Source organism: Chiloscyllium plagiosum, chromosome 27, assembly GCF_004010195.1.
Source record: "Chiloscyllium plagiosum isolate BGI_BamShark_2017 chromosome 27, ASM401019v2, whole genome shotgun sequence".
Lineage (NCBI taxonomy): Eukaryota > Metazoa > Chordata > Chondrichthyes > Orectolobiformes > Hemiscylliidae > Chiloscyllium > Chiloscyllium plagiosum.
This window is the reverse complement of record NC_057736.1, coordinates 45,560,411-45,580,595: the sequence shown is the minus strand read 5'-3', so window position 1 is coordinate 45,580,595 and position 20,185 is coordinate 45,560,411. Positions and strand designations below refer to the sequence as shown.

The 20,185-nt window shown below is 42.1% G+C and overlaps 1 protein-coding gene across 7 annotated transcripts in view; it reads right to left on the bottom strand.

Annotated features, from left to right (window-relative positions):
* The window catches only part of LOC122563754 (adhesion G protein-coupled receptor B2-like), a 776,300-nt gene that overhangs the window by 28,442 nt on the left and 727,673 nt on the right, over window positions 1–20,185 (bottom strand). For all 7 annotated transcript variants that reach the window (XM_043717945.1, XM_043717942.1, XM_043717944.1 and 4 more), the window contains one exon: window positions 11,536–11,571. In XM_043717945.1, the coding sequence (XP_043573880.1) occupies window positions 11,536–11,571 (36 nt within the window). The remainder of the gene's footprint in view (window positions 1–11,535; window positions 11,572–20,185) is intronic.

Sequence of the window (20,185 nt, the reverse complement as noted above, 5' to 3'; positions counted from 1 at the left end):
GCAACTAGTCCCATACCTCTTGATTCAGAGTAAAATCTCCTTGAGAGGATGGACTCAGGAAATCATTCCCCCAATCACCAAGTCTTTACTGGTCCCTCTTATGGGAAGCTTGGAAGATAAAGCACAGAATGTCAATGATTGTGTGGAACTGTGTTTCGGTAATATGCTTGTCATGGAATAGCTGGGGACAGTGGGAAGTGGATATCTGAGGGAGGTGGATATCTGAGGCTGGCATCAATATGTGAATATTAGAGGTGATTGCTGTATTGGTCAATACAACGAGCTGGTAGTATGATGGGTAGACACTTTCACTGATCTTGAGCAGAATTGTGAGGTCATTAACCCTTTGCATTGTAGCTGTCAGAACCTCAAAGCTAGACTTGAGGGATTTACCTTGCTTGCTAACTACTCCAATTCTCTTTGGTGCTCTTCTAGCCTGTCTGTGGAAACCTGGTTTCTCTTCTTGAACTCATGTCCAAAGCTAGTGTCTTCAGCAAGACATCCATGAATTATGAAGCTCTCTCTCTGACCCAGTGTTCATATTCTCCCACTTTGTCAGTATGAGTTATTTTCTCCTGATGAAGGGCTTTTGCTGCTCCTTCGATTTTACTGCTCCTCGGATGCTGCCTGAACTGCTGTGCTCTTCCAGCACCACTAATCCACGTTTTCAGCATCTGCAGTCATTGTTTTTACCTATGAGTTATTTTCAGCCTTTTGTTATTCAGCACAGCTGTCTTTTAAAAGGGACACAATGACTTTAAGAGCTGGAGGCTAGTTAGAACTTGTTCCAGCCTCACATATCATTAAGCTCCAGTTGTTCCTACAGCTGACCAGCAGTGTGCATCATGCTGGGTTGTGAGTGACAATTATTTAAGCGTTTACAGCAAGACAAAAAAATCTAAGGGTTTGCTCTATGTTACAAGTTTCCTTTGTCTCCCTCTTGCTATGCTGCTCTTGATGTTGCCAGTCACTAACATATGTTCTTGTTTCTCTCCACAATTGATTCCCCTAGAAAGTTCATTACTTTTTAATGATCATTTGTAAAGTTCTTCTTGTGTTCCTTCTTTCCTCAAAATATTCCTTTTAGTTGAGTATTGTGCATAATTGTACATATCAGAAGCTATGGATTTCTCGAAGTTGGGAACAACTTGTTGCATTTTCAAGTAGAGTTTGAGGTGTCAAAATAAGACTCACTTGGAAGTGGCAGGATGCCTTCTAACAAGGATTATGGTAATAGCATTGTTAACAAAAAGTCCTACTTATTAATATGCACGTTCCTATTCTACTGCCATCTGTGAGCAAACTGGATATCAATTTCCAACATTAAAGTTGAAGCAGAAACCTGAACACTGGTAACAACAGCTCAAGGCATGTTCCATGGGCACTGGCTGCATACACTCCATGTCTGTTGGGCTTGGCACTTGACAAATTCCAGCCTCTCAGAATCTCATGGCACCTCTCTGATCCACGTGCAGGACACTTTGTGTCATGGACTGGATCAGGTTGCACCTCAAGGCTGCTTGCTCAGTTTATGAGTGAACGTTTGTTTCGCACCTTCTGGAATGCCCACGTTTATATGACAAAATTTATTTGACAAAGAGACTGCATGTACTATAGGTATATGGCCACATCTCAAGTCTAAGCAGTGTTGTCTTCAATAAAGTCCATGGAAGCACCCATCAGCCAGGGGTTCCCAGCACAAGTTAAGGGCAATCTCTGATACCACAGCAGAGGCTGGGTGAGGTCAGGTGTCCAGTCGGTGTGCTGTCAGTCAGGGCGTTCATGTCTCAGCATCCTGGGTAGTGGCTCCTTAGCACCCAGTCTGGAATGTTGGAGAGGTGTATGTGTATCAGTCAGGGTTATGGGCACTTCTTTTTTGAAGCTGTCCAGTTAGATTGCTGAGGGAGGTGGGCCAGAAAGTCTATAAGGTTTGAACAACAATGGCAAGGGATAAGAAGGTTGGGGTAAACAGATATGCTGCAGAAAGTAGACTGGGCAACCTAATCGTGGGAACTGGGTGCTACAGGCTGGGAGACAGGGGAGAATGACAATTGTGAAAGGGGCAACTGTATATATTAGGGAGGGTATGGTAAACCTGGATGAGAAATAAGTCACGTGAGTGGGGAGTTTGTCCACTGTAAGGGTCACCTCGACTTCCAGGGATCATACCTTCCATGGTCACCTCATATGCCAGGGAGTGAGAGGAAGGAAGTACATGTGTAGGTTCGTATAGACATACAGAGATGGAAGGACTTTCGACCCTCTGAAATTACCTGAGAGAAGACTTGTGACGAGCTGTGCGTAACTCCTCTCCAGCTGAGTGCCTACTGTCACCGTCCTGTTTCCTTGTGAGAAAGGGGCACCTGGTATAAGGTCAAGGTGGTCCATGAAGCCCCCCACACCCTCCACAATACATACATACACACACACACAATTGCCATTGCAGCTGAGGACCAATGACTGGAGTGGCAGTGTGTAGGTTCATGTGCATATCTAACAGGCCCTGAGACTGCTCAATGTGGCAACCACCATCTTGAATTTGAATGCAGCCAGAAAACTGCATGTTTGAAACAGCTGGGGTTCCCACAGAACAGCTACAATCCTGCAAGCTCTGGATTATGAAGGCCATCGCCTCTCACATACTTGCCTGGTACTCCTGTGTTTCCCAGTGGATGTGCATGACATCCCTGATTGCAGACATCACAGGATCTTGTTCCTGCTTGAGGCTCAGCAGGTGCCTACTCCCTGGCAGTGCTCCAAGTGCCAGCAGCCTGGGAAGTTTCTTCCTTAGCCAGGTGAGGGACTTGACAATGATGTGCTCAACTGCTTCTGTGCCTGACTTTAGCAACTTACCCCTAGAGTTGACAGCATCTGAGTGGTGGGGGTACCAGGAGATAGCAATGCCAGTGCTTCCTCTGAAGCTTTAGAACTTTTCTCCTTTCATTGTACAAAAGCATTTCTTGTGGACCTGCCCTCTTGACTGGCAAGACAGTGGAAGTCACACTTGTTCTTTACGAGATGCAAAACAAAGAAGATGACACGGCTAAGAGTTGGAAGTGGTACACAATGAATGACACTGACAGTAGGGTTACTGTGAGAGTGAAGAGTTGTATTTACTTGGTTGATGTGACATGGATGTTTTGGCATTCCCACAGGACTTCTGGTTTTCTCCTTTGAGGGTTCGTAAGTTCACAAGATATAGGAGCAGAATTACGCTATTCGGCCCATTGAGTCTGCTCCACCATTTGATCCCGGATGATATGTTCCTCACCCCCATTTTCCTGCCTTCTCCCCATATCCCTTCAACCCATTACCAATTAAAAATCTGTCTAACTCCTCGTTAAATTTACTCACTGTCTCAGCATCCACAGCACTTTGGGGTACTGAATTCCACAGATTCACAATCCTTTGGGAGAAGCAGTTTCTCCTCAACTATGTATTAAATTTGCTACCCTTTATCCGAGGACTATGAGCTCTCACCCAAGAATGCCTCACAAGAGGAATTATTTGCTCCACGTCTATTTTATATTTACCTTTTATCATCTTGAAAACCTCAATTTGATGTCCCTTCATTCTTCTATATTCCAGAGAGTACAGGCCTAAACTGTTCAATCTCTCCTCATAAAACAAACATGTCATCTCTGGGAACAATCTACTGAACCTACTCTGAACTACCTCCACTGCCACTACAATCTTTCTGCAAATAAGGGGACTAAAACTGTGCACAATACTCCAGATGTGGTCTCACCAAATACTCATGTGGAGTGTGGGGAACGTGATGTCATGTATCCCAACACCATTCACCAAGGCAATTTTTGCTCTACTAAGAGCTGTTTTCTTCTGGAATGAGAGAAAAAAAAGGATTAAGTGAGATACTGTGGCTGACATAGCTGTTCGTGCTGGTGCGGCTGGGGCAGGAATAACTAGAGAGAATACGGTCTTGAAGAGCTTATGCCTGAAATGTTGCTCCTTGGATGCCGCCTGACTAGTTGTGCTTTTCAAGCACCACACTCTCGACTCTGACCTCCAACATCTGCAGTCCTCACTTTCACCTAGAGAATAGGGCCCCTCAAGGACCATAGTGGACATGTATGTGTAGAACTGCAAGAAATGCGCAAAGCTCTCAATGAATATATCTCCTCTGTGTTTACCATGGAGAAAGACATGACTACTTGGGAATCTGGGTAAGTTAATGGTAATATCTTGGGGACAGTCTATATCGCAGTACAGGAGGTGTTGGATGTATTAGAATGTATGAAGGTGGATAAATCTCCTGATCCTGACCAGATATATCGAAGAACACTGCAAGAGGCTAGAGAAGAAATTGTAGGGGGCCCAGGCTGACATTTTTGCATCATCATTAGCCACGGGTGAGGTCCGGGAAGGTTGGAGGATAACAAATGTTGTCCCATTAATCAAGAAGGGTTGCAAAGAAAAGCTTGGGAACTATAGACCAGTAAGCTTAACATCTGTGGTGGGTAAATTACTTGAGAAGATTTTGAAGGATAAGATATACATGCATTTGGAAAGACAGGGTTTGATTAGGAGCAGTCAGCATACCTTTGTGAGTGGGAAATCATGCCTCACAAACTTGTTAGAATTCTTTGATGAAGTGACCAGGAAGGCTGACGAGGGCAGGGCGGTAGATGTACTCTGTATGGATTTCAGTCAGGCCTTTGATAAGGTTCCACATGGTAGGCTGCTCTGGAAGGTTAGATCACATGGAATCCAGGGCGAGCTAGCAAATTGGATACAAAATTGGCTTGATGGTATGAAGCAGAGCATAATAGTGGAAGGATGCTTGTCAGACTGGAGGCCAGTGATTAATGGAGTGCCTCAGGGGTTGGTGCTGCACCCATTACTATTTGTTATCTATATCAATGATTTGGATGATAATGTACAAGGCCTGATAAGTAAATTTGCTGATAACACTAAAATAGGCAGTATTGTGGACAGTGAGAAAGAATATCAGAATTTGCCACAGGACCTTGATCAGCTGGAGATGTGGGACGAGAAATGGCAAATGGAGTTTAAACAGGTAAGTAAAAGAGTCTTGCATTTTGGAAAGTCAAATCAAGGTAGGAGTTTCATGGTGAATGATAAGGCCTTAAGGAGTGTAGTGGAACAGAGGGGCCTTGGAGTTCAGGTACATGATTCTCTGAAAATGGAGTCACAGATATACAGGGCAGTGAAGAGGCTTTTGGCACACTGGCCTTCATCAGTCATAGAAGTTGGGAAGTTATGTTGTAGTTGTACAGGATGTTGGTGGGGCCACACTTGGAGAATTGTGTTCAGTTTTGGTCACCTTGTTATAGGAAGGATGTTATTAACTTGGAAAGAGTGCAGAAGAAATTTACAAGAATGGTCTGAGTTATAGGTAGAGCTTGGAGTTTTTTCGTTGGAGTGTAGACGACTGAGGGGGAATCTTATAAAGGTGTAGAAGATCAAGACAGGCATAACAAACACTACATTGGACAAACAAGCAGAAAACTAGCCACCAGGATACATGAACATCAACTAGCCACAAAAAGACATGACCCTCTCTCACTGGTATCCTTTCCTCCGGATGAGGAAGGACACCACTTCGACTGGGATAACACATCCATCCTAGGACAAGCCAAACAGAGACATGCACAAGAATTCCTAAAAGCATTCCAAATGGAATTCTATCAACAAAGACATTGACTTGGATTCCATTTACCACCCCCTGAGAAAAGGAACAGGAAATGACATCATCAACCCAAGGAAACCTAAACATATAAATAGAAAGCGGGCGACACCACCAGTGTTTCAACCAGAGGCTCACTGAAGATGTTATCTATTATGATGATGAAACGTCTGAAAATGAACCTTCCAGCTCAGCAAACAAATCTACATCCACAGCAAGCTAATATTTCGGGTCTAGATCACCCTTACAAAATTTAATGTGGCCTAAGTGCATTTTGGAAGGCTTAAATAATGTTTGTCATAGCTGTGAAAGTAAGAGCCCGCAGGATCCAAGGCAAAGCAGCACATTGGATCCAAAATTGGTTGATGTGCAGAAAACAGAGGGTCATGAGAGAGGGATGTTTCTGTTACTGGAAATCTATTTCCATTGGGGCTCCATTGGACTTGGTGTTGGGTCCCTTAATTACTGATTTAGACTTAAATATAGGGGGCATGATCAAGATGCTCGTGGATGACATAAACATTGCTAGAACAGTAAGTATTAAGGAGGATAGCTATGAACTCTTCCAGCACCATTGATCCAGAATCTGGTTTCCAGCATCTGCAGTCATTGCTTTTACCATGAACTGAGGCTTGTTCAACCGACAGAAAACAGGAAATAGACACAATTTTTTTTTTAAAAAGGTATAAACTAAGGCAGGAAAGAATGCTTTAAGGATGCAAAGCAGCTCCAAAACAATATAAACAGGTTAAGTAAGTGGTCAAAAACATGGCGAGTAGAATATAATTTCGTGAAATGTGAATTTATCTGTTATTGTTGGCTCTCATATTATCCGTGCCAACCCATGTATCCAGTCACTTCGAAAGGCCCCTCATAATCACCATGCCAAACTCATGATTTTTTTCATTTATGTTAATTGAATGCCAATTCATTGGCAACCTACCGAGACACGCTTTGTCCTAACATCATCCTAGCCATCTCACCAAATATCCACCATTGGCAGACCTCAGGAATCATATTCAAAATAATTAATGGAACAAAATTACATTTGGTTTGAACAGGAAACCGGGAGTGTTGACGAGGGTGAAAACAACAAATGCTGGAAATCACAATGGGTCAGACAGCATCCATGGAGAGAGAGCAAGCTAATAGTGAGTTTGAGAAGATTTGTAGCTCAGGTTGAGGTTCTGGATGTAGGTTTGCTCGCTGAGCTAGAAGGTTTGTTTTCAGACGTTTCATCTCCATAATAGGTAACATCTTCAGTGAGCCTTTGGATGAAACACTGGTGGTGTAGCCCTCTTTCTATTTATATGTTTGGGTTTCCTAGGGTTGATTATGTCATTTCCTGTGATGTCATTTCCTGTGGTGATGTAATTTCCTGTTCTTTTTCTCAGGGGATGGTAAATGGGATTCAAGTCAATGTCTTTATTGATAGGGTTCCGGTTGGAATGTCATGCTTCTAGGATTTCTTGTGCATGCCTCTGTTTGGCTTGTCCTAGGATGGATGTGTTGTCCCAGTCGAAGTGGTGTCCTTCCTCATCCGTATGTAAGGATACTAGTGAGAGTGGGTCATGTCTTTTTGTGGCTAGTTGATGTTCATGTTTCCTGGTGGCTAGTTTTCTGCTTGTTTGTCCAATGTAGTGTTTGTTACAGTCCTTGCAAGGTATTTTGTAAATGACATTAGTTTTGCTTGTTGTCTGTATAGGGCCTTTCAAGTTCATTATCTGGTGTTTTAGTGTGTTGGTGGGTTTGTGGGCTACCATGATACCAAGGGGTCTGAGGAATCTGGCAGTCATTTCCGAGGTGTCTTTGATGTGGGGGTGAGTGGCTAGGGTTTCTGCATGTGTTTTCACTGCTTGTTTGGGTTTGATGCTGAGAAATCAGTGGACTGTATTCATTGGATACCCGTTCTTTTTGAATACACTATATAGATGATTTTCCTCTGTGCTGCTGTGTGGTGGCTAATTAAAATGTTCAAATGCAGCTTCGTTTGTGGATGTTGGGATGATTGCTTCTGTAGTTTAATATCTGGTCCGTATGGGTTGTTTTCGTGTAGACGCTGGTTTGAATGTCCCCATTGACTGTTCGCTCTACTGCGACATCTAGGAATGGCAGTTCATGGTTGTTTTCCTCCTCTTCAGTGAATTTTATGCCAGGAAGGATATCATTGATGATCTTGAAGGGTTCCTCCAATTTGTTTCGTTTAGTCTTGACAAAGGTGTCATTCCCGTAGCGGACCCAAAGTTTGGGTTGGACGGTTGGCAGAGTTGCCAGACTACTTAGACCCCGTGGGTAGCCCACAAACCCACCAATACACTAAAACAGCAGCTAATGAACTTCAAAGACCCTATGCAGACAACAAGCAAAACTAATGTAATTTACCTTGCAAGGATTGTAACAAACACTACATTGGACAAACAAGCAGAAAACTAGCCACCAGGATACATGAACATCAACTAGCCACAAAAAGACATGACCCTCTCTCACTAGTATCCTTACATACGGATGAGGAAGGACACGACTTCGACTGGGATAACACATCCATCCTAGGACAAGCCAAACAGAGACATGCACAAGAATTCCTAAAAGCATTCCAAATAGAATTCTATCAACAAAGACATTGACTTGGATTCCATTTACCACCTCCTGAGAAAAGGAACAGGAAATGACATCATCAACCCAAGGAAACCCAAACATATAAATAGAAAGTGGGCTACACCACCAGTGTTTCACCCAGAGGCTCACTGAAGATGTTATCTATTATGGTGATGAACCGTCTGAAAATGAACCTTCTAGCTCAGCGAACAAATCTACATCCACAGCAAGCTAATGTTTCGGGTCTAGATCACCCTTACAAAATTTAATGTGGCCTAAGTGCATTTTGGAAGGCTTAAATAATGTTTGTCATAGCTGTGAAAGTAAGAGCCCGCAGGATCCAAGGCAAAGCAGCACATTGGATCCAAAATTGGTTGAGGTGCAGAATACAGAGGGTCATGAGAGAGGGATGTTTCTGTTACTGGAAATCTATTTCCATTGGGGCTCCATTGGGCTTGGTGTTGGGTCCCTTAATCACTGATTTAGACTTAAATATAGGGGGCATGATCAAGATGCTCGTGGATGACATAAACATTGCTAGAACAGTAAGTATTGCGGAGGATAGCTATGAACTGCAGAAGGATGCCAACAGAATGAGCAGCTCGGAAGAAACAGTTGACAAATGGAATTTAACCTGGAAAAGGGTGATGCAATGCATCTGTAGAGGGCTAACAAGGCAAGGGATTATGATTAGTAGGACTATGCAAAGTACTGTAGATTAGAGTGCCCTTGGTCTGCATATCTGCAGATTCCTGATGTTTGCAGAACAAATGAATAAGGTGGATAAGGCGGCTTATGGAATACTTGACTTTCTTAGCTGAGGCATAGAATCAAAGAGAATGGAGATTATCCTAGAACTGTAAAAATGATTTGTTAGGCATTATTGGAATACCACATGCAGTTCTGGGCACCACATTATAGGAACAATATGGTTGCACTGGAGGGGTGAAGAAGGACCAGAATGCTGCCTGGGCCAGAGGTGTGAGGAAATGTTGGAAGGCTAGGATTGTTTTTCTTGTGGTTGAGAGAGGATAGAAGACAAACTACTGGGGAAACTCAGCAGAACTGGTAGCTGCTGTGGAGAGAGAAAAACAGAGTCATGTTTCAAATCCAGAATAACTCTTCTTCAGAACTTTCCTAGATGCTGTCAGATCTACTGAACTTCGACAGGACATTCTGTTTATATTTTAGATTCCAGCATCCGCAGTATTTTGCTTTTATTTTATTTGAAGGTGGAGAGAGGGCATGATAGAGGAGTGTGAGATAATGAGGGCAATACATTGGATGGATAGGAAAGTGCTTTATCCATCAATGAAAGGCTCATAACAGGGGGCATAGATTTAACATAACTAGTAGAAACTGAGGGAGGATTTGAGGTGGGATTTTTCACTGAGAGGGTCTGAAACTTATTACTTGAAACGATGGCTGAAGAAAGAACAAAGACAATTACAGCTCAGGAACAGGCCCTTCGGCCCTCTGAGCCTGCATCGATCCAGATCCTCTATCTAAGTCTATTTTCTAAGAAGTGGTATCCCTCTGCTCCCTGCCCATTCATGTATCTGTCTAGATACATCATAAATGACGCTATAGTTCCTGCCTCTACCACCTCCACTGGCAACGCGTTCCAGGCACCCACCACCTTCTGCATGAAGAACTTTCCATGCGTATCTCCCCTAAACTTTTCCCCTCTCACCTTGAACTCATGACCACTAATATTTGAGTCCTCCACTCTGGGAAAAAGTTTGTTGCTGTCCACCCTGTCTACACCTCCCATGATTTTGTAGGCCTCAATCAGGTCCTCCCTCAACTTTCTCCTTTCCAATGAAAATAACCCTAATCTATTCAACCTCTCCTCATCGCTAGTACCCTCCATACCAGGCAACATCTTGGTGAACCTCCTCTGCACCGTCTCCAAAGCATCCATATCCTTTTGGTAAAGTGGTGACCAGAACTGTATGCAGTATTCCAAATTTGGCCAAACCAAAGTCTTTTACAACTGTAACATGACCTGCCAAATCTTGTACTCAATACCCCGTCCAATGCCATATGCCTTCTTGACCACTCTACCAATCTGCATTGCATCCTTCAGGGAACAATGGACCTGAACACCCAGATCTCTCTGGACATCAATTTTCCCCAAGACTTTTCCATTTACTGTATAGTTCGTTCTTGAATTGAATCTTCCAAAATGCATCACCTCGCATTTGTCCGGATTGAACTCCATCTGCCATTGCTCTGCTCAACTCTCTAATCTATCTATATTCTGTTGTATTCTCTGACAGTCCCCTTCATTATCTGCTACTCCACCAATCTTAGTGTCACCTCCAAACTTGCTAATGAGCCAACCTACAGCTTCCTCCAAATCATTTATGTATATCACAAGCAATTGTGGTCCAGCATGGATCCCTGTGAAACACCACTGGTCACAGGTCTCCAGTTTGAGAAGCTCCCTTCCACCAGTATTCTCTCTCTTGTTGCGCAACCAGTTCTCGATCCATCTAGCTATAACACCCTGGACCCCATGCAAATTCACCTTCTTCATCAGCCTACCATGGGGAATCTTATCAAATACCTTACTAAAGTCCATGTATATGACATCTACATCTCTTCCCACAATCAACTTTGTCACCTCTTCAAAGAATTCTATTTGGTTTGCTGAATGATGAATCAGATGCTCTCGTAACATTTAAAATATTTAGATAATTAATAAGCCTCCAGGACCATGGGCCAAGAGCTGAAAAATGGCATTAGTGTAGTCAGATCATTGACTGTTGTAATCACAGTGACCTTATTCCCTGTTGTAAATGTCTGTGAGTCACATCTACCCCATCAAAAGACATCAGAATTCTAAAGCTCTCAATAGGTAACCCCTCAGGCTTTTTCTTATCTAAGAAATATATCATAACTTTTACATTATCCTTGTCTATTCTGGTACCTTTGCAAAAATTCCAACAAGGTTGAAATGCAGAATTTATTCTTTTGATCTATTTCATGAACAGTGTGTTGTATCTTGTCTGTACACTGTAGGACATAAAATCACAGTTAGCTTGAGCTAAAAACTGCTATTAAGTAATGTAACTCGAACAGAGGTTCATAACACCGAACTATCCCTGCTGCTTCATGAGATCATCTGTGAGTCTCGATATGATCATACATGATACTAAATTAGAGTTCCTTATTCTGTACAGTTTCAGAATAACTCATGCTATTATTGCCAAAAGAGCAGGAACAAGTTACTTTACTAATTACAGAAAATATATGATGATTCGTACCTCAAAATCAAGATCGGAGTACCTCAATCTTTTCCTCTGTGAAAATAACAAACAGATGTAATTAGTTAACATGGAAGTTTTTGGGAAGGAATTTATTGAGTTTATTAATGCCATTCCCCTCCTTTTTTATTAGGTTTCCTTGTGCAACACATCAAATCCATGGCAGCAGAAGGACAAGCTCTGATATCTGAGACGTGAATAAATGCAACTCATGGAAGCACTTCATCACCTGCTCCTGATAGTTCAGGTCAGACAAGAAGCTGATTATGTAGCCAATTGCCTTATTTTGGAACACTAATGCGCACCTTCAGATTTTAAAGTATTGACATGTTGCCTTCATTCTCCTTGTCACACAACTTCATGAAAGGGCCACCCTCACAGGATTTGTTTGCAAAAGCATTTGGACCCCAGCCTCCTAATGAATGTGGCTCAGTTCACCACAATGAGTTCACTAGTCTGTCAGAAACATCACTTCATCAATGCCTCCATGATAAAACCTGGTGGTGTTCTGAACTGTATTACTTACAGCATAGCAGAAACTGTCTGAAAAGGGCTAGAATATAAAGAGGTGGAAACTACGTCAGAGCTGTATAAAGTTCTGGTGACAGCCAATCTGAAGTAACTTTGTTCAAACAGAACATATTACAAAGGTTGTAAGAGACTCACTCCATGGTTACATGGACGATACATGTATTTTCTTGAATATTGAAGGTTAAGGAATGGACAAATCACAGTGTTTAATTTGGTAGATGGATTGATAAGTTAAAGAAAACAATATCCTTATAAATCTTTTCTGAACCCTTTCAAGTTTAACAACATCTTTCCTATAGCATACCCATAAAATAAGTGCCATGCCCTTCACAGATGATGTTAGGAAAAAGTTGATTCAATTCTGATCTCCGTGCTATAGGAAAGATGTTTTTAAACTTGAAAGGGTTCCGAAAAGATTTACAAGGATGGAGGGTTTGAGCTATAGGGACAAGCTGAGACCTTTTTCACTGCAGCATCAAAGGCTGAGGGATAACCTTATAGAGGTTTTTAAAATTATGGCAGGCATGGATAAGGTGAATAGCCAACGTCTTTCTCCCTGGGTAGGGGAGACTCAAACTAGAGGGCATAGATTTAAGATGAGAGTGTCAAGATTTAAAAGGCACCTGAGGAGCAACCTTTTCATGCAAAGGGTGGTGTGTGTGCGGAATGAGCTGCCAGAGAAGGTGGTGGAGACTGGTACAATTACAACATTTAAAAGGCATCTGTATGGGTACATGAATAGGAATGGTATCGGGGGATATGGGCTAAATGCTGGCAAATGGGACTAGGTCAGATTGGGATTGTTGGTTGGCATGGATACGTAGGACTGAAGGATATGTTCTGGTGCTGTATAATCTTATGACTCTATACATCTGAACTTCCTCCTGCAAAAACTGTTGAGGCTAGGATTATTTAAAAACTTCAAAGTAGAGATTGTCATAGTGTACACAGGTACAAAGAATTGAATCCTTCTGTGCTAGATTATTCTAGAAACCTAATATTTTTGTAAGGTAAGGTTAATAAAGGTTACAGAATCAAGGCAGTTTGGAGTTCACTCCAGATCTCAAGTTCCAGGATCAAATGACAGAGGATGATACTTCAACTTACCAGAGTTATAGTATTTTACAATCTCATGTGAACTTGAATCAAAGCCTGCAAAACCCCATTGGCTCAATAACCACTACAGCACTCAGTTATAAAGAAATATAAGCCCTTGAGATGACAGTGGCACAGTGGTTAACACTGCTGCCTCACAGCTTCAGGGGTCCAGGTTCAATTCCAGCCTCAGGTGAGTGTTTGTGTGGAGTTTGCATGCTCTTCCCATGTCTAGGTGCTCTGGTTTCCTCCCACAGACCAAAGATGAGCAGGTGGCTTGACCGTGCTAAATTGCCCATTGTTTCCAGGATTTGTAGGCTCGATGAATTAGCCATGGGAAATGTAGAGTTATGAGGATGGGGTAGGGGTTTCAGGGTGGGATGCTGTTCAGATGGTCAGCATGGACTTGATGGGCCAATTGGCATCTTTCCACACAGTAGGGATTCTATGAATAAGTAGAGGAGTGTGTGATTTAGGTAAAAACAAGGACTGCAGATGCTGGAAACCGGATTCTAGATTAGAATGGTGCTGGAAAAGCACAGCAGGTCAGGCAGCATCTGAGGAGTAAAAAAATTGACGTTTTGGGCAAAAGCCCTTCATCAGGAATAGAGGGCTCTATTCCTGATGAAGGGTTTTTGTCCGAAACATTGATTTTCCTACTCCTCGGATGCTGCCTGAACTGCTGTGCTTTTCCAGCACCACTCTAATCTCGAATCCGGTTTCCAGCATCTGCAGTCCTTGTTTTTACCTAAATCACACACTCCTCTACCTTTCCAACATGAAGTATTGAATTAAACAATCACTGTTCAGATACAATTACTAACTTCGTATTGAAGTTCAAAATCTCACACTTAAAATGGACAAAGAAAATCTCACACATCAAGTGGAGACCAGTTTTCTAAGAGGAGATGGATGGAAAATATGGAGCAGGTGATGAAGGAGGAATGAAGGATGAACTATCTAGTGGAAATGCTGGATATAAAAGATTAAAACAACAATAAGCAGAACAATCACTGCTAAAGAGAATTAACATGACTACTTCTTCCACTACTGTCTCTGGGGCAACCTTAAAATTTTCTAGTGCAAAGGTAAGTGACAGACTCAGGAAAGAACAGTAAAACATTGTTTGATTATTTTTTCCCTGTTGATTGGTGATGCAACATTGTTCCAAGCAGATTACGAGTTCCACATTATGGAGCCATTTTCCATTTGCATTGCTATGTGTGCTGAAAGTTTGTACAGCGATGCTTACAACAGGATCTGGACCAGATGGGCCAATAGGCTGAGAAGTAGCAGATGGAATTTAATTCAGATAAATGCGAGGTGCTGCATTTTGGGAGAGCAAATCTTAGCAGGACTTATAAGGTCCTAGGGAGTGTTGCTAAACAAAGAGATCTTGGAGTGCAGGTTCATAGCTCCTTGAAAGTGGAGTCGCAGGTAGATAGGATAGTGAAGAAGGTGTTTGGTATGCTTTCCTTTATTGGTCAGAGTACTGAGTACAGGAGTTGGGAGGTCATGTTGCGGCTGTACAGGGCATTGGTCAGGCCACTGATGGAATATTGCATGCAATTCTGGTCTCCTTCCTATCACAAAAATGTTGTGAAACTTGAAAGGGTTCAGAAAAGATTTACAAGGACGTTGCCAGGGTTTGAGGATCTGAGCTACAGGGAGAGGCTGAACAGGCTGGGGCTGTTTTCCCTGGAGTGTCGGAGGCTGAGGGGTGACCTTATAGAGGTTTACAAAATTATGAGGGGCATGGATAGGATAAATAGACAAAGTCTTTTCCCTGGGGTCGGGAAGTCCAGAACTAGAGGGCATAGGTTTACTGTGAGAGGGGGGAAGATATAAAAGAGACCTAAGGGGCAACTTTTTCACGCAGAGGGTGGTACGTGTATGGAATGAGCTGCCAAAGGATGTGGTGGAGGCTGGTACAATTGTAACATTTAAGAGGCATTTCAATGTGTTTATGAATAGGAAGGGTTTGGAGGGATATGGGCCGGGTGCTGGCAGGTGGGACTAGATTGGGTTGGGATATCTGGTCGGCATGGACGGGTTGGACCGAAGGGTGTGTTTCCATGCCGTACATCTCTATGAGTCTATGACAGTGACAGATATTACAAGAGAGCCTGATAACAGGCATTGACCTAAGTTAATTTTCCAGTCTGGATCTTTGAATAATGAGCAAAACTGCCAACCATGACTAATTTTGTTCCCACTTCACATCACTAACACTGAGGCTAATTGCAGAATCTTCACTGATATCAAGATCAGCTATTTCAGCATGCATCAGCAATTAAATTTGAGCTTTCACTGATCTGCATAAATTGACATTACATGACAATGTTCATGTCTCTGGACAGCTTCTTAATTACATAGAGGGGTCAATTGTCTAGAATGTTCTCTGATAATAACAACTTGCATTTAACAAAGCCTCCAAAATGACTTTACAGGAGTGTAATCTGAGAAAAAAAGATAACTAGGAAAGGTGACAAAACGATGTGTATTGTACAGGAAGACAGCTGCAGAAACAAAGAAGTTTGAAAAGAGAATTCTTGATTTAGGACCCAGTCAGCTGAAAGTGCTGCCATCTACTGTGAAGCAAAAAACGGGGTCCAATCGAGGCAGGAGTTAAAGGAGGGTTTAGATTCATAGGGCTGTGGAACCAGTGGCGAAGAAATACTGAAAGTTGAGATGATTGAGGAATTTTAATGAGGAATTAAACATCACCTTTAGAATTGCAGTAGTTCAATGATAATGGCCATTAACATCTTCTTAGAGTCACTGTCAATGGATAACACATCGGACTTTATCATTGTTACCCAAATCTCAAAAGCAAAAGAAACGGCCAAGATATATGTGAACTGCTGAAGTTGAGAATAGGAACAATAAAGTTTGGGAGAAGGTCATAATCCTTCACTACAACAAGATGCAAATTCAGTTTTGATGTAACACAAAACAATGATTCAACAGTATTACAAAAAGTGGAAAAGAGGTGGGTGTATAGTAGCTGCCTATTTTCATTAAAGTTTGAATTTTAATATTTGCAGCAGAAAGGACGATTATTATAAAGAAAATAAACTTTATCTTTTCATGTAAAATTTTCTGCATGGCTAAATTTAATGAGTCTGACAAGAACAAAAATCAGTACAGGGTGCAAAATTCAATTCTTCCAATGGCTTTACTCTCAATTTAAATGAATTATATACAAAATAATTCCTTGGATAATGAGCCAGTTAACAGATCTCAGCACATTATTCTAAAAAGTTTATTCCATCATCTCCTACTCAAACTCATTGGACACAAACTCTCATGTGAAGTTATTCGAGCATCATAGGCGCTCTGAATTAGAACTTCCATCCATCCTATCATGTGATTACAATCTTCATCTAAAATCCCAGGGATGGTGTCATGTGTTTGGTAGAACTGTAGGGGAGGGTGGCCAACCTGAACTTCGGAATATCAAAGCAAGAGTATGTTCTCCAACTGTGCAGAGACAGGATCCAGTCCAGCTGGGTTTCCCTAGAAGATTGTCTACCATAGAACCATAGCAAAGTTGTGGCACAGAAAGAGGCCATTTGACCATTGCAGCTGCACTAATGGAGAAAAAGAAGAAAATGAACTAGTTACTCACTTTATTACCACCGTCATGCACCTAGTCCACAGCCTTGAAGATTACAGCCCTTCATGTGCAGACTTGGATACGTTTTAAATGAATTGAAGATTTATGTCTTAACCATCAATCCTTGTGGTGAATTATAGACACCCACCACTCTCTGGGTGAAAAGTACCCTCTGATCCTTCTACCAGTTATCTTAAATCAGTATCACCTGGTAACTGATCTTTCAGATAGAGAAAATGGGTCTTTTCTATCGCTGCCACTGAAACTTTCGTAATCTCCATTATGTCAACGCTCAGCCTCCTCTGTTCTAAATAAAACAGGCCTAGTCTATCCAGGTTTCCTTCATAGCTACAATGATTGAGCCCTAACAACATTCTTAAAAATCTCTTCTGTACTCTATCCAGAGTAAATATGTCCTTTCTAAAGTTGTGATCAGAGCTGTACACAAAATACTAGCTGCAGTCTAATCAGCATTTTATATAGTTCGAACACTGCAGTCCTGTTTTTGTATTCTACACCCGGTCCAATAAAGAAAAGCATTTAATATGCTTTCTTTACAAACATAACCAAATGTCTTGCCACCTCACGATACCTGTGGACATGCACTCTGAGATCTCTCACTCCCTTTATTTCTCTCAATATCCTTCCATTTAGTATGTACTCCCTAGGTTTGCCTGCCTTCTCTAAATGTATTACCTCATGTTTCTCCAGACTGAATTACATTTGCCACTTTTCCACCTGTTCAATCAAGCCATTTTGTCATTGTGAAGTTGAAAGCTATCATTTTCACTATCAACTACATGGCCAATTTTTGTGACATCTGCACATTTTCCAATCATGCCTCCCACATTTAAGTCCAAACTATTAGTGTACACAAATATAAAGGGCACCAACAATGAGCTCAGTAGAATGCACCTGTCAAAACATTTTCCTTTGCAAAAATTTCCATCAACCCAATAACCTTTGTTTCCTGCAATGGATCTGATTTGCGACGTCCTCCTGTATCCCTTTTCACTTTTCTGACCAGTTTGCCAAGTGGGACCTTGTGAAAGTTGATGTTGATACCATCCACAGCATCCTCCAAAATATTTCTCAATCCAATGGAGCTCCAGTACATAACTCACACTGTAAACAACCAATAATCTGCTTTTATCTGAAAAGTCACTCCAAAATTAACTCAACCTGGAGCCTAAAGCAGGGTCATCTAAACTGATTACAATGTCACTCAAAATCGAGGGAAAATCTAAAGTTCAAAGTCAGAAAAACTGTGTCAAGAGAGGTGGGGAAAATTTTCTGATGGAGTTATGGAGCACAATCGATTGAGGTAGAGCCTCACAGTTATCCTGAATCACCAGCAGCCTAACTGGGACTATTTCGGGTAAACTAGAAAACTATGTCAGCAGCAATTCAGGCAGCCACTTTGCCTCAAGATGAGCACGGCATCTCAATCTCTAAAGATTTAAGCTTAATTTTCCAACAAAAATTGCCTATCTGGCTCGGGTCACATCTTAAAATATAGAAAATACTTGTGTTTCGTATAAGTTAGGAGATGTGCAAAAGTAATGGAATTCTAGTAAAATAGTGATACTGACCATCAAGGACGAAAGGTCATGCACTCAAATTAATTGGACACATTTATGTCATTCTGAATTAGATCTCAGAGTTGCAAAAGCACAAGAGAGAAACTGTAGCAGAATGGAGTATTTCAGATCAACGTGCATTTATTTAACTCCTGTAATGTAGAAAAAAACCCTGAGGCACTTCAAGGAAGGGTCATGATACACAAAGAAAAATTAGGATTGATGATCAAAGTACATTCTGACGTAGGTCTTAAGGAACAGTTTGGAAGAGGAAAGAAACATGAAAGATGGAGACGTTTTCAGAAGGGATTCCAGAGTTTAAGGACTTGGGAGACATGGTGCTGGATTAAGTAAGTGGGCGGCACGGTGGCACAGCAGTTAGCACTGCTGCCTCACAGCGCCAGAGACCTGGGTTCAATTCCCGCCTCAGACGACTGACTGTGTGAAGTTTGCACATTCTCCCCGTGTCTGTGTGGGTTTCCTCCGGGTGCTCCGGTTTCCTCCCACAGTCCAAAAATGTGCAGGTTAGGTGAATTGGCCATGCTAAATTGTCCGTAGTGTTAGGTGAAGGAGTAAATGTAGGGGAATGGGTTTGGTTGGGTTGCGCTTCGGCGGGTCGGTGTGGACTTGTTGGGCTGGAGGGCCTGTATCCACACTGTAAGTAATCTAATCTAATCTTCTGGGTATGTTTCTGTCAGATGGCTAACGATTCCTGAAGAAGGGCTTATGCCCGAAACGTCGATTCTCCTGTTCCTTGGATGCTGCCTGACCTGCTGCGCTTTTCCAGCAACACATTTTCAGCTCTAACCTACAGTCTACCCATGATTTCCTGACCTGGTCCCTATAATTCAAGAGGGATTAAGGTGTACAACCTGTACAGTAGTTCACCTGCTCACACATCAACTGAAGGCCTTAACAGGTCAATTATGGCCCTTAATCTACCTTTAGTGTCATAATACTCTGGACAATGGAGGCAGTTGAGAATGGGAATGCTGATTTTTTAAAGACATTCGGCGAAAAGGCTGGAAAGAGAGGGGTGTATTATTTGGGGGAATACCTTGTGAGTCCCATATTTTGTGCCTCCCTGCCTGGTCTTCAAAGCACGCCCCTCCTACCGTTCCCTGAAGTGCCCAATTCTTCCCAAACCCAAAAGCCCAGGATTAAATGGGTCTATTCCCAATCTCTGTGGGTCTATTTGCAATCCCAGTTATAACTACTAATGAGTTCTGGTGCTGCGGAACTGTTAGAGCTGTTGGTGAATCAGATTGGCTGGTCACGTCTTCCTCCCACAACAGTGAAGGCTGAGCTTCACCTTACTTCGGCTGTCCAGAATGTTTGATCGGTGAAGAGTGAACATATTTAAAGGTCAGTTTGAAACAACAGCATGTTCCTGTACAGCCTAGCCCATACAAACAAACTGGACTTGCCATGAGGCTAGAATTGAAAGTATGTAGAGATCACAGCAGGTTTTAGGACTGCAGCACATTACAGAGATAGGGAGGGCTGAGGGAATGGAATGAACAAGAATAAGGATTTTAAAATGGAGATATTACAAGTCAGGAGCCACAATAAAGAAGAAAACCTGAATATGGGAATTGATTTAAAAAATGCAAACACATCGGAGTGCAGATTGGTTTCTTGCAGTCTAAAAATGTAAAGTTAAAGCAGCAAATTAGGAGTCAGTAAATGAAAGCTCGATAGTAGGAAAGGTAGTAAGAGTTTTCAAAGAAACATTTGGGCGGCACGGTGGCTCAATGGTTACCACTGCTGCCTCACAGCGTTAAGGGACCTGGGTTGGATTCAGGCCTCAGGTGACTGTCTGTGT